This window comes from Colossoma macropomum, unplaced genomic scaffold, assembly GCF_904425465.1.
Source record: "Colossoma macropomum unplaced genomic scaffold, Colossoma_macropomum, whole genome shotgun sequence".
In the NCBI taxonomy this organism is placed as follows: domain Eukaryota; kingdom Metazoa; phylum Chordata; class Actinopteri; order Characiformes; family Serrasalmidae; genus Colossoma; species Colossoma macropomum.
In genome coordinates this window covers 12893050-12906637 of record NW_023494803.1, presented here as the reverse complement: position 1 = coordinate 12906637, position 13588 = coordinate 12893050, and the positions used below count along the sequence as shown (strand labels likewise).

General features: G+C 41.4%; 1 protein-coding gene across 1 annotated transcript; it reads left to right on the top strand.

Annotated features, from left to right (window-relative positions):
• The first annotated feature begins 5504 nt into the window (after positions 1–5504).
• LOC118823873 (bryoporin-like) lies at positions 5505–11992 on the top strand. Its single transcript, XM_036593717.1, is given in 5 exon segments — positions 5505–5650; positions 7058–7220; positions 7222–7466; positions 10786–10908; positions 11860–11992. Coding segments are annotated over 5 exon segments (810 nt in total).
• The last annotated feature ends 1596 nt before the right edge of the window (positions 11993–13588 follow it).

Here is a 13588-nt window from a genome sequence, read left to right as displayed (position 1 = left end):
TAACTCTTCGATCACATTGATCTTCATAGATTAGTCCTGTTAGTCGGTTACCAATTCGCCTTGTTGATTTTGTCTAGCTGGATGTTTTATTGTCAGATGTCTTATGTCTTTGTTCCATTTCACTACCAAACCTTTAAAGGTGTATGTGTACACGTTTACTATGGAAAAGTAAAGCCTTGTCTAAACGTGATACTCCCGTTGTCCGTGTCTCTCCCTTCGACCCCTGATCCCATACTCCATGTTACAGGAGCACGTAACAACGCCCAAAACAACAGCAAGACTGTGTCAACTGACAACGACCAGAATGCTAGATCCATCCAACACTTCCCTCCACTAACAGCCCCCTTTAGCACGTGCGCGACTTTTGCATGACAAAGACGACACCATCATTGAGTTAAAATCAGATGGCTGAGATGTACAAAGACAAGAAAAAACAACACAGCAAACTTAAAAACCTAAATCGAACCATCATACGCTAAAACAAATTGCCACAGTGGGCATGAAAAATGCTTTCTGAACATACAGCTGAAAATGCATGTTGAAACTTGTATGAATTCAAGTATTAGCTTCACTTTTTATTTACTTAACTCTCTCTGTCTTTCTGCCAAACTCTCTAACTTTTCTGTCCTCACTGATTACTGTAAAAACAGTATACATTAAATAAGCTGACCAGACGTCCCTGTTTTTTGGGGACATTCCCCCATTTTTGGTGGCTTGTTCCAGCTGGAGCTGTCTCCTTTAATGCCTCCATTTTTAACTGTGAATTAAAAACACACTGGAAAATCTTTTTCAGCCATCCATATCTGGTGTCTTTTGTGTCTGTACCTCATCCCTGCCTGAGCTGCTAGATTTAGTGACTTTTGAGAAAATTTCTAAAAAGTGACTAACAACAAATCTTGCGGTGGGGAAAGCAAGAAATATAAACATGTTCTTTGACTTTCTGACACGGTTTACAAAGTTACTTAGTTAGTGCCCAGTTTTATCAGTCAGCCTTCCCCATAGTTTATCATAGTACAACAGTTGCCATGACCAAAATACATGAAACTGGAACTGTCCCGGGCGGCACGGTGGCGCAGTGGGTAGCGTTGTCGCCTCGCAGCAAGAAGGGCCTGGGTTCGATTCCCGGCTGGGCGACCAGGGTCATTTCTGTGTGGAGTTTGCCTGTTCTCCCTGTGTCTGCGTGGGTTTCCTCCGGGTACTCCGGTTTCCTCCCACAGTCCAAAAACATGCAGTCAGGCTGATTGGACATGCTGAATTGCCCCTAGGTGTGAATGTGTGTGTGATTGTATATGTATGTATGTCTGTCTGTCTGCCCTGCGATGGACTGGCGACCTGTCCAGGGTGTATCCTGCCTTCTGCCCAATGACAGCTGGGATAGGCTCCAGCACCCCACCGCGACCCAGAAGGATAAGCGGTTTAGATGATGTATGTATGTATGTATGTATGGAACTGTCCCCACTTTTTATTTCATAGATAAAAACACTGCATGTTTAATGAAATATTGACCGCTGAACTGGAAATGTTTTCATTTTCAGTTTTCATTTCAGAAATCGGGTTACCTTAATATTAAAAATAATTTATAAAAATCTGTCTCTACCGAACCCAACCTAATGGCAAGGTAGGCTAATAATGCAGGGTGATTCAAAAAGGTTCATCCGATTTCAAAATGATTTTTTTCTCTAAATCATAGTTCTGTAAATCATTACAGATCAATGCAGTAAATTGTAAATGGTTTAATTTGAGCATAAAGTTTATTATGTAATTGTACAAGTGCTCAGTATAAACCTCCTTCAGCTGTACGAACAACATCAACGCCATAGTCCAATTCATCCCATAGTCTATTGAGAGTGCCGGGTGTCACTGTATCAGTGCACTTTCGGAGATCATCCAGTGTTTTTGGGAGTGGCACATAATCCTTAACGTACCCCCTCAAAAAAAAGTCACACAGCGTGAGATCTAGTGATCTTGGAGGCCAGAAGTGGAGAACGCAAAACACCCTCTGTTCAGGGGTTGCCATCTTCTCACAGACTAAAGGGAGCCATCTTCCGGTGACAGTCAGGAACTCTATGACCCCCTCTTTCAATTGGTATGTGATTGGTTCCTAGGCACCTCACGGTTGTAAAAATATGGCACTTTGAAATCAGATGAATCTTTTTGAATCACCCTGTACAGTTAAATAGATATAATACAGCCTAATGAACCTGCTGAGCAGATGATCAGGTTGATAGTTAACAGTGAATTTTCTTTTGCTTGTTGTACCACATAATATGTTGGTAACACAGTACTGTTAATCTCATTCTGATATAGACAGCTAAGGAGCTTGTCACATTGGCCTAAACTGAACAACTACTGCAGCTAAACTAAAGCATGCTGATTTAGCTACCCACGTTATGAGTGGTGCAAATAAAAAATGAATTGTGGGGTTTGCATTTTCAGGCATAATCTGTTAGTTACTGTCATAAACTTACATATTAATATCGTAGCTATGGTGAATGTTAGCCTATAGGAACTTACGTGTGCTGCATACCAGAACATCTCATGATGTTTTGATGAGATGAGAACATCTAATCAAAGTCACTCTGGATAATGTTAGCACCAGTTCAGAAACTTCTGAGGACCTTGGTGTCGTAGCACTAGTTACAGACTGATAACCTATGCATAACCTGGCAGATAGTAACAGTTGCTAGGCAGTGATTGGAGGGCTGAGGAGGCGAAGCTTGGTGGAGATTGTAATGATTTTTTTTGGCCATATTATAGTGACAGCACTCACAGAAAACAAATCAGATTAAATTATCTTTAAAATGTGACGTAATACATTTGCTAGAACTTTAGAATGGAATTTGGACTGACTACATACAGCTGCTGAATGTGTTTATAAATGATAAATGATAGAGAACAAAATAAAAGCATGTGAAATGCAAGATTTGTGATTATGTGATGCCATTTAAGACCTTTGACCTCTCTGATGGCACTGTATTAAAAATGTATATGCTTCTGTGATATGATTGCATGGGCTCGAGAATACTTTATAAATTAACACAGATCATCTCTGAATCCACATTTGCAAGTTAAGACTGCACTATGCACAGTGGAATTAATATATCAACAACATCCAGAAAACGCTGCCCCTTTCTCTGGGCTCGAGCTCATCTGAAATGAAACATTGTGGTCTGACGAGTCAACCTTTCAGAATGTTTATGGAAATAATGGTCATTGCAAAACAAAACATTAAAAGATCATGTGTACTGTTTTCAATTTAATACAGAATTTGTGAAACACTGCTTTGCATTTTTTAAAGCATGTCCCAGCTTTCTGGAATCATTCCCTACAACATTCCCTGCAAGACTACAAGGTCCAGTACCTTCCATGCTGCAACATGTAGCCAAATGGCTGAATCATAACAAAAGCAAAAGTAACCATGTGCAAATTAAAACTGAAAGTAACTATGTCTTTAAAAAAGAGAGACAGCACTACTGGTGTGGGTTTTTCCTCCACCCATATTTGTCCCTCTTCCTGGTGCTGGGATTGGCTAGCACTTTATAGCACCTTATCAGATTGCTGGACTTTGCATATGCCCAGCTGAGTACTTGAGCACCAGGAGAGCTCCTCAGACAGGTACATCCTTAAGGCAGAGACATTCATTTTGACTGTTTTGAAATTTTAAGATATGATTTTTAAAATAAAGTAAACCTCACTGTCAGAGATTTTTGAGGTGTTTTGAGAATCAGGAGATGATGCCCCAGGAATTAAGCCAAAAGTGCATTTGCCCACAGTTTGTAATCTCAGGTGCCATGTCTGCAGGCTCATAATAACAAAAAAACCTGCAGTAAAATTTCTTGTTCTTACAGTTGTTAAACTCTGTTATATTGTGTCTTAAACATCATTATCAGATTTTTGACCCATTTTGAGAATGAGAGAATAATGGGCTAGGAATTAAACAGAAAGTGAAAGTGTAATTTTCCCTCACTCTACATCTCACACAGTAAGCTCAGAGGGTCACGATAAAAATAATTTCAGTATTTTTACTCTGTTGTTCAGGATTTTGATGTATTATTTTTCAAAACCTGTCTTTAATTTCATATGGCAGAGATTCAGGAGACATCTGTGTGAAAATTCTGGATACGGAAGCCCACGGTAAATAAGCTCCACCCTCACCTTTCTCCCATTTACTTTCCGTACTGTGAGTTATGAAATACGTTGTGGATACTGTGAAATAGATTCCGGGGGACAGACGCCTTGTGTTTGTTTTTTCCTGTTCTATTCAGAGCATTTCAGTGTTAAGATATGCCATTTGCAGGCACCAGAGTGTGACTGCAACACTATTTAAGGTGGAACGGAAAACTTGAATGAGAAGCCTCAGCCTCATATAAAAATCCAATGTTTACTGCTCCCAGAACTTTTCTAAATCAGTGCATAGTTTAGTACGAGGTCATTATTAGATCAATATTAAATCGCACAAACAATTTCTGAGAGTTTCTACCTTGTAAGGCCATTGGTGTTCATTTTGACTCACGTCATCTGTGATTTAGATTTAAGTATTTGGAACGAATTGTTGTTACAAAAACAGCATTTCAGTGGAACAATTTAGACAATAAAGATGGTTTGGCTGGCTGCAGATATGGCAAATGAGACACTAAAGCCTATCTGTACATCTGAACAACAATGAGACATGAACATTAAGGCTGTGTTCAAACTGCAGGCAAATCGGATTAGTTTCCCAAATCAGATCTTTTCAGACAACTGTCCGCGCTGTCGATGGCAAAAAAAGTTCATACATGCTTTTCAGCCCCCAAAAAAGGCCATTCATACTCTTTCTCCAGTCTGTATGTTTAGTCACTTATTCACTCTGGTCCACTAAAATAAATTTCAAGGTATACTCATTGATGACAAACTGTGCTGGAAAGAACATATTTCCTTAATCAATTTTGAACTGAATAGCAACAAGTACTGGAGTCATCAGAAGAATCAAATACATACTGTATAAAAAATACTTCGTAACTTGTATTGCACATTGATTTATCTTCACCTTTCTTACTGTGGTGTTTACATATTCTTTGTTAGAATGGACAGTTTCAGCTAATTATCATGTCTACTTTTCATCTTCAGATACTCAATGTGTATGAAATTAACCTTTTTCAAATATGCCAGTTTCACACACAATCTTCTTCCTGACTGCTTTGAAAACAGTTTTCAATACAACTTTAAGGTTCATCATTACTCCACAAGACCTTCTAATAACATTCATACAGCTATCTCGGATAGTTTAAACTCGCTCATCTGGGGGCCTTCAATCCGGAACATTCAATCTGGTCATTTAAAAAACTGTACCATCTCAAAACAGGTTAAAACTCATCTACTCACTCTAACTATGTGTTAGTATTTTTGTGATTTTATCTGTTTTTTTTTATCTAATTAAATTTAATAATCTCTATTTTTCTTCATTCCTGAGAATGATATACAACACAACAAAACAATGATTTTCTTTTTTCTGGCTTTTTCAGGCAATGGCTCCTAAAGGAGATGGTATTACTTCTGGCACGTCCTTTTTAGGCTCTACTACTGAGCAAATCTCATACAGCATAAGCACAAGGAGAAACATCACCATTGAAATCACCAATTACAGCAAAACGCACGCCTTAGAAAATCCAAGGTGAGTAGAGATACACTATATGGACAAAAAGTATTGGGACACCTACACATTACACCCACAGGAGCTTTTATGGCATTCTATTCTAAATCCATAGGCACTAATATGGAGCTGGTTCCCCTTTGCAGCTACAACAGCTTCCACTCTTCTGAGAAGCTTTCTACAAGATTTTTGAGTGTGTCTGTGTGAATTTTTGGCCCATTTATCCCAGAAGAGCATTTGTGAGGTCAGATGCTGATGTTGGACGAGAGGGCCTGACTCACAATCTCCATTCTAGATCATCCCAAACGTGTTGATGGGGTTGAGGTCAGGGCTCTGTGAGGGCCAGTCAAGTTCTTCCACACCAAACTCACCCAGCCATGTCTTTATGGACCTTGCTTTGTGCTCTGGGACTCAGTCATGCTGGAACAGAAAAGGTTCTTCCCCAAACTGTTCCTACAAAGTTAGAAACAAACAATTGTCCAAAATGTCTTGGTCTGCTGAAGCATTAAGATTTCCCTTCACTGGAACTAAGGGTTCTAGACCAACCCCTGAAAAACAACCCCATAGCATTATCCCTCCTCCACCAAACTTTACAGTCGGCACAATGCAGTCAGGCAGGTAATGTTCTCCTGGCATTCGCCAAACCCAGACTTGTCCATCAGACTGCCAGATAGAGAAGCATGATTCATCACTCCACAGAATGCGTTTCCGCTGCTCCAGAGTCCAGGGGCGGCGCTTTACTCCACTCCATCTGACACTTGGCATTGTGCTTGGTGATGTAAGGCTTGCATGCAGCTGCTCAGCCATGAAAACTCATGCCATGAAGCTCCCGACGCAGGTTTTGTGCTGATGTTGATGACAGAGCAGGTTTGAACCCTGCAGTTATTGATCAGCAGAGTGTTGGTGACTTTTATGCACTATGCTCCTCAGCACTCAGCGACCCGCCCTGTAACTTTACGTGGTCTGACACTTCGTGGCTGAGTTGCTGTGGTTCCTAAATGCTTCCAATTATCAGTAATACCACTCACAGTTGATTGTGGAATATCTAGGAGGGAAGACATTTCAAGAACTGACTTGTTGTAATGGTTTCATCCTATTACAGCACCATGCTTAAATTCAGTGAGCTCTTTACAGCGACCCATTCTTTCACTAATATTTGTAAAGGCAGACTGCATGGCTATGTGCTTGATTTTATACACCTGTGGCAATGGGACTGAATGAAACACCTTATTTCGATGATTAAGAGATGTGTCCCAATACTTTTGTCCATATAGTGTACAATATACAACCATTTGCATTCTGATTATTTGTGTTTCTAATATACTAACAGCCTATTTATCTCATTGCCTTGCACTGCCTATCTGCCTATTAACTGCTTCAGATCTGTATTCTACATTATGAATTATTATTTCTCTTTCTGTATATTAGGTTCTACAACAGAAGTGGATACTGTTTCCATACGCCACCTTCTGTGATCGCAAAAAACACCAAAGAAGAGTGCTCTTTCTCCAAAATTGCGTACGCTGCTTGTGGTGCCGTCGGGGTGCTGACGTACCAAATCCTCTCAAACAAAAAGCACTGTGTTGCTGAGACTGGCCATCATGTTCTCCGTGCCTTTTGGCTACAACTTGTATGAAAACTGGTTTGCTCTCGGCATTTATCAAGGAGCTGTTTCAGTTGATTATGATCTTTTCAAACAGATGTATTACGGCAGTGGTCCATTCACCAGATGCAGAGGAACATGGAATCCCATAAATCATTCAGGACAGCGAATGATTGTGAAGGGAAGGATGTCTCATGCAGGCCAATCAATTATGAAGGTTGAATTTAAGGATGTGTAGTCTGGTCAGACCTGATTACAGATGTAATTAAAGTAATTGAAAGAATCAGTTGCTCTTTAAATAAATTGCTCTTAAATAAATAACTATGCATGAGAGAGAATATTTCTAACTGTAACATGTCTGCCCTCTTTATGGTCTTTGGTTTCTTCCCTGTGTGCCATATACACCTGTTTATTTCCTTTCCTTGCCCTTGGTCCTCATTTGTATCTGCTTCTATCTGTTTTTCCTACCATGTCCCTGTGTTTTGGTTTCCTTGCTCCTCCTCCGCTCTGCCCTCTTGTCTTTGTCGTTCAGTGTTGTGAGTGTTCATTCGTTTCTGTTGATGATGTGTTTGTTTCCCGTCCCTGCTCCGTGTCTGCCGTTTTTCTTCTTTCTAGGATTCTTTGCTTGGTCCCCTGTTCCTGGGGGGTAATTCCTCAGCTTAAGCCCAAAGTCAAGCCAGCCCAATAGGAAAAGAGCTGAAGGACATTCCCATTGGACAGTCCCTCATTTTTGGGCTTAAGTTATCTGGATAATGAATAATCCTGCTTTGTGGAACGTACGTTTGCTGGACAAATGGTTAAAATTCCGGTCATTGGTGTTAACACTGCACAAAACCTGCACTTTGTCTTCACTCATCAGTCAAATGTATCCAAAGTTTTGTAGGCTCTTCAGATGTTGTTACTGAAGTGTTACCCTAAAATCTTGCTCCTCTTCTCATCCAGCATACTTGAAGGCACTTTTAAACCTGTTCCACGTCTCTGAGCAGATCTGTTGGCTGTTTTCTGTGACTTACTATGCTAACTGAGCTTAAGCTACATTTAAACTCTCATATTTTATGACATAATTTCTTCAGTATAATTCCTATATTCATAAAAACATGCACATTTGAAGTGGTGGAAATGTAGTATTTGTATGACGATGAGCCTAAGTTTGAATCAACCTAACAGGAGCTTTATATGTGTTAAATGTCTCTGTGCTCAGGTTTAGGGGTTTAGGCCGCTAAAACTTAGGGGAACTCCATACAGTGTTAAATGGTGGTAGTCCAGGGGGCGCTCTCTCCTCCAGAACAGCAGAACTACATGATTGTATTTATTTTAAAGTTTATAGGAGAAGAATTAAAGTGGTTTCAGTACTTTTGTAACATTATTCATATTATGTTTCGAGTGCTGCTCTCTCAAGGCTGCAGTCTCTGAGCAACAACTTGGGTTTAAGTTCACTTCTTAAAGGTACAGCAGCTGTAGGGAAGATCATAGAATGTTGTTCTTAGTTCAAGAGCTCTTTAGTGACATCTACAAGTCTGCACCACCTTAATGAAGACCTGGACGTGGCCTGCGTAGGACGTTAGAATGCATTTACAGAAAATATTTGGGTGACTATTGGCTTCCAGCATTTGTTACCAATGTTAGTCTCAAAGGTCCAGTTTTAAAACTTGTTTGAAAAATACAAGTTTTAAAGCTGGACCTTTGAAAAATAGGTAATTCCAAGTCTGTAGCTTTTGATTCTCTGGTCAGCCAGCACGTTGTGCACCATGCCCAGCCAGTTTATCTTACACTGAGACTGTTCTTCTACAGAACGGTAGATCTTACATGAGAAGAAACATAAATAGTTCATTTAGAGTGTCAGCCTGTAATGAGTCAGATGGGAATTTCGAATCATGCTGAAAGGCACCAGTTTTTGCAACATATATCCCCATTTGTTCACTAGAGGTCAGTGTAAATCAAAAAATATCTAATATAGTGCAAAGTGTACAAACACATTTCCTCTCTGGTAGTCCACATAAACTCCATATAATGTTTACTTTGCTCTAAACCTCTAGATTCAGCTTAATAAGTAGCTGATAAACTGAACCAAATGCTTAAAAATACTAAACTGCTGTGGCCTTTCAGAACAACACATTAAAAACTTGAACTCTTGCCATTAGGTGTGGCAAATGACACTTGGGCAAGAAATATCTTTTCAATGAAATTGAACATAACTTATTGAAACACAAATACATAGTTTCTGAATTGTATGTTGGGCTTGAGAACTAAGAAGGGGGTCAGCACTGGCAGGCCTGTTTCTTGAGAAAACTGAGGCCAAAGAGAAACTTGACGCTCTTTACCACTCCACAAGGAGAACACAGGACTGACGCTGAGTAACCGGAGGGAGCTCCTTAAGAAGGACTAACTCAGGTGTTCAGGACTGCTCTGAGTGAGATTAGGAGGCTGCTATCTGCCTCCTTCTGGTGGCAGCTTGAGGTCCTGCCTCCATTCTTTTAAAGACATGCAACTTCAGAGGTCTATAGATCCACTACATCAGTGGACAGTCACAGACTGTTGCTCATCAGCAGCTGCACAATGTATCCACCAAAACTGCCCCCATCAGATAAACAGCACTTAAAGCTTTCATCTTTGAGAGAGAGGAGAAAATCAAGCTGCTTCAGATCTGAAAACATCCACAGGTGCTTCTGTCCATCCTTCCACTGTGAGAAGACAACTCAGTGCTGTGGGTCTGAAAGGATGTGTAGCTGTCAAGAAGAACCTCACTGAGAAAAGGAGACGGACACATCAAACAAAGAAGCTGAACAGTGGACTGACCACCCCAGAGTCCAGACCTCAACATCACTAAAGGTGTTTGATTACTTCAGAAAATCATCAACCAACTTCTATGACTGAACTTTGGAGGTGTGTCTGCAGATTTCTTTGAGAAACTGAAAGCAAGTCTCCTGAAAAGAATGGAAGCTGTAATAACACACTCAACACTCAGACAGCTGCTATTAGATTTAGTGGCTTCTGGGTAATTTTCTTTTTTCTGCTTTGTTTCTGATGCTGATAACTGAATAACTTGTATTTAATGGCCATTTTGACTGGAAATAAAATAAATGGAGTCTCTTATTATTGCACAGGACTGTATATCAAGTCTTGCCATTTTGTAGTGTTGCAGAATACAATGATATTAACATTTTCCAAGCACATGTTCACCCACTTTTTGCTTTTTTAATACACTGTTTGAGTGTGCATAAAAGTGCAAACAAGTGTGTTATGTTTTTTTTTTCTTTGAGTCGCATAATAATGACAAGATTAGGATTTTGAGTGCTAAAACTAGTTGTGTGTGACGTTTTTTCTGCCCAACTGTCTAGTGAGTGCCCCCTCAAGACAACAAGACAGACATTCTGGAGAAGACTGGCGTTAAATGAGTGATGCTGTCTATTTTGTAAATCTGTGAGGATTTTTTAAAAGTTGTTTGGGCCACAAACAAAAGGAGCCTGGTGACACCATAAGATATCTCAAAAATGTGAAAGAGAATGATATTAGACTAACTTTGAACATATCATTTCTCTTTTCTGTATATTAGGGTCTTCACCAGCAGAGGATACCCTTACAACTCCCCTCACCCTACGATACAGAGGAGGACGATGGAGGCGTGCTCCTTCACCAAAACTGCAGGAACAGCCTGCGGAGCTGTCGGGGTCCTCACGTACAAGATCTTCAAACATGACTGCGGATCTTGTCATTAAAATATAATTATAGTTGTATCCATCTTGTAGTTGGTCATCTTCCTCCTCTTTTACCCTGAGAATAACAGTCATTTCCAGTGAACTGTTTCTTCTCATATTGTGTCTGAAATGAGAGCTCCAATTTGGTTACTGGGCTTTGAGTGAGAGGTGAAGACAGATTTGGTCAAGAATTTGTCAAAAGTCTTCACCAACACTGATGTTCAAAGACAGTACTATTCCTGTCCTGCTTTTTATTGTCCAGCTTTAATGTCCATAAAGAAGCACAGAGAAGACCACAGCCTGGACAGTTCTGATCTTTGTCTATAGAGACAAATAATTAGCAAATTAAATAAAAAACTGTCCTCTTGTTGGATACCAAGGTGTACATAAACTCCAATTTGTACAGTACCTGACTATGACTCGATTAGCTAGTAAGACTTTCAGCGGTTGACATTCCCCCCATTGCCAAGGAGGCAGTCTGTGAACTGTATGGAGCCATCAGCGAACTGTAGAACAAGCACCCTAACAGACGGTTTATTGTCACTGATGACTTTAATCACACAGATCTTAGGTCAGTCCTCCCAAAATTCTATCAACATGTGGACTTTGCAATGAGGGGTCGAACGTGCTCGAATTTGTTTACACTACTATGTCCCACTCATACCGGGCCGAGCCCTGCCCCCATCTTGGCTACTCAGACCACATCTCTGTAATGCTGATACAGACCGTTTGTCAGATGCTCCAAACCAGTCCAGAAGCAGGTGAAAACTTGGCCAGCAGGAGCCATCTCTGCTCTTCAAGACTGCTTTGAACAAACTGCATGGGGCGTGTTTAGGGAGGCTGGCACTGACAATGATTCTGTTAACCTGGAGGAATATACAGCATCAGTGACTGGCTATATCTGCAAATGCATTGATGATCTTTCTATCCAGGACCATCACCACATGCAAAACTCAGAAGCCGTGGATGACTGCTGAGGTGCACACGCTGCTGAAGGCCCATGACTCAGCCTTTAGAGCGGGTGACAGAGCGGCCCTAAGAACAGAGTGGGCCAAACTGTCATGAGCTATCAGAGGTGAAGCGCACACACAGTCAGAGAATCCATGGACACTTCCAGAGCACTGGTGACACATGGCACATGTGGCAGGGCATTCAGGCCCTCAGCAACTACAGGAAAACATCTCCCTCCTGTGACAGTGATGCCTCCCTGGCAGATGCACTGAATGACTTCTACAAATGGTTTGAAGTGCAGAATAACGTGGCAGCAAGAAAGACCGCCCCTCCACCCAGCGACCAGGTACTGTGCCTGTCCACTGCTGATGTGATTAAAACTCTGCACAGAGTTGCTGGACCAGACAACATTCCTGGCAAAGTGCTCAGGGAATGAGCAGTCCAGTTAGCGGGAGTTCTTATGAACATCTTCAACACCTTGCTAAGCAGTGCTGTTGTTCCAGTGTGCTTCAAGGCCACCACCATTGTCCCTGTGCCAAAGAAATTTCCAGTGTCTTGCCTCAATGACTATCGTCCCGTTGCACTCACACCCATCCTCATGAAGTGCCAGCTGCCTCCTTTACTGGACCCTCTGCGGTTCGCTGATCACTCCAACTGCTCTACAAATGACGCCATAGCCGCCACTCTTCATCTGGCCCTCACTCATCTTGCGAAAAAGGACACTTATGTTAGGATGCTGTTCATAGGCTTCAGTTCAGCATTCAACACCATCGTCACTCAACATCTCTTTGGAAAGCTGAGCCTGATGGGCCTGAACACTTCCCTCTGCAATTGGATCCTGGACTTTCTTACTGAGAGACCTCAGTCAGTCCGGATCAGGAGCAGAATCTCTAACACCATTACACTCAGTACTGGAGCCCCCCAGGGCAGTGCGCTCAGTCCACTGCTGTTCACTTTGCTGACTCATGAGTGTGCAGCAGCTCACAGTTCCAACCACATCATAAAGTATCTATCTATCTATCTATCTATCTATCTATCTATCTATCTTCAGCAAGAATGATGAGTCAGCATGCAGAGAGGAAGTGCGGCGACTGACAGGCTGGTGTAAAGTCAGCAACCTACATCTGAATGTGGACAAAACAAAGGAGATGGTTGTTGACTTCAAGAGAGCACAGAGTGACCACACTCTGCTCACCATCAACAATTCCCCTGTGGAGACTGTTGCAAGCACCAAGTTCCTTGGTGTTCACCTAGCGGAGGACCTCACCTAGACCCTGAATACCAGCTTCATAACCAAGAAAGCCCAGCAGCGTCTCTATTTCCTGCAGAAGTTAAGGAAAGCTCATCTGCTACCCACCATCCTTACCACTTTCTATAGAGGCACTATAGAGCAGCATCCTGAGCAGCTGTATTACTGCCTCCACCTCCGACCACAAGACCCTCCAGTGAATAGTGAGGACAGCCGAAAAGATCATCGGGGTCTCTCTCCCCTCCATCACGGACATTTACACCATACACTGTATTACTGTATCAACCAAATACTGTATACTGTATATTGCTGCTCTGGTTGCTACCTCAGTGACTGCTATGCTCATTTATGCTAGGCTATCTGCTAATGTGCTAATATGTCATAGTACATCTTCCTTTGCACAGCTCCACATACTCTCAGTACTGTGTACTGCCTGTGTTCTGTTTAGTATTTATTGTAAG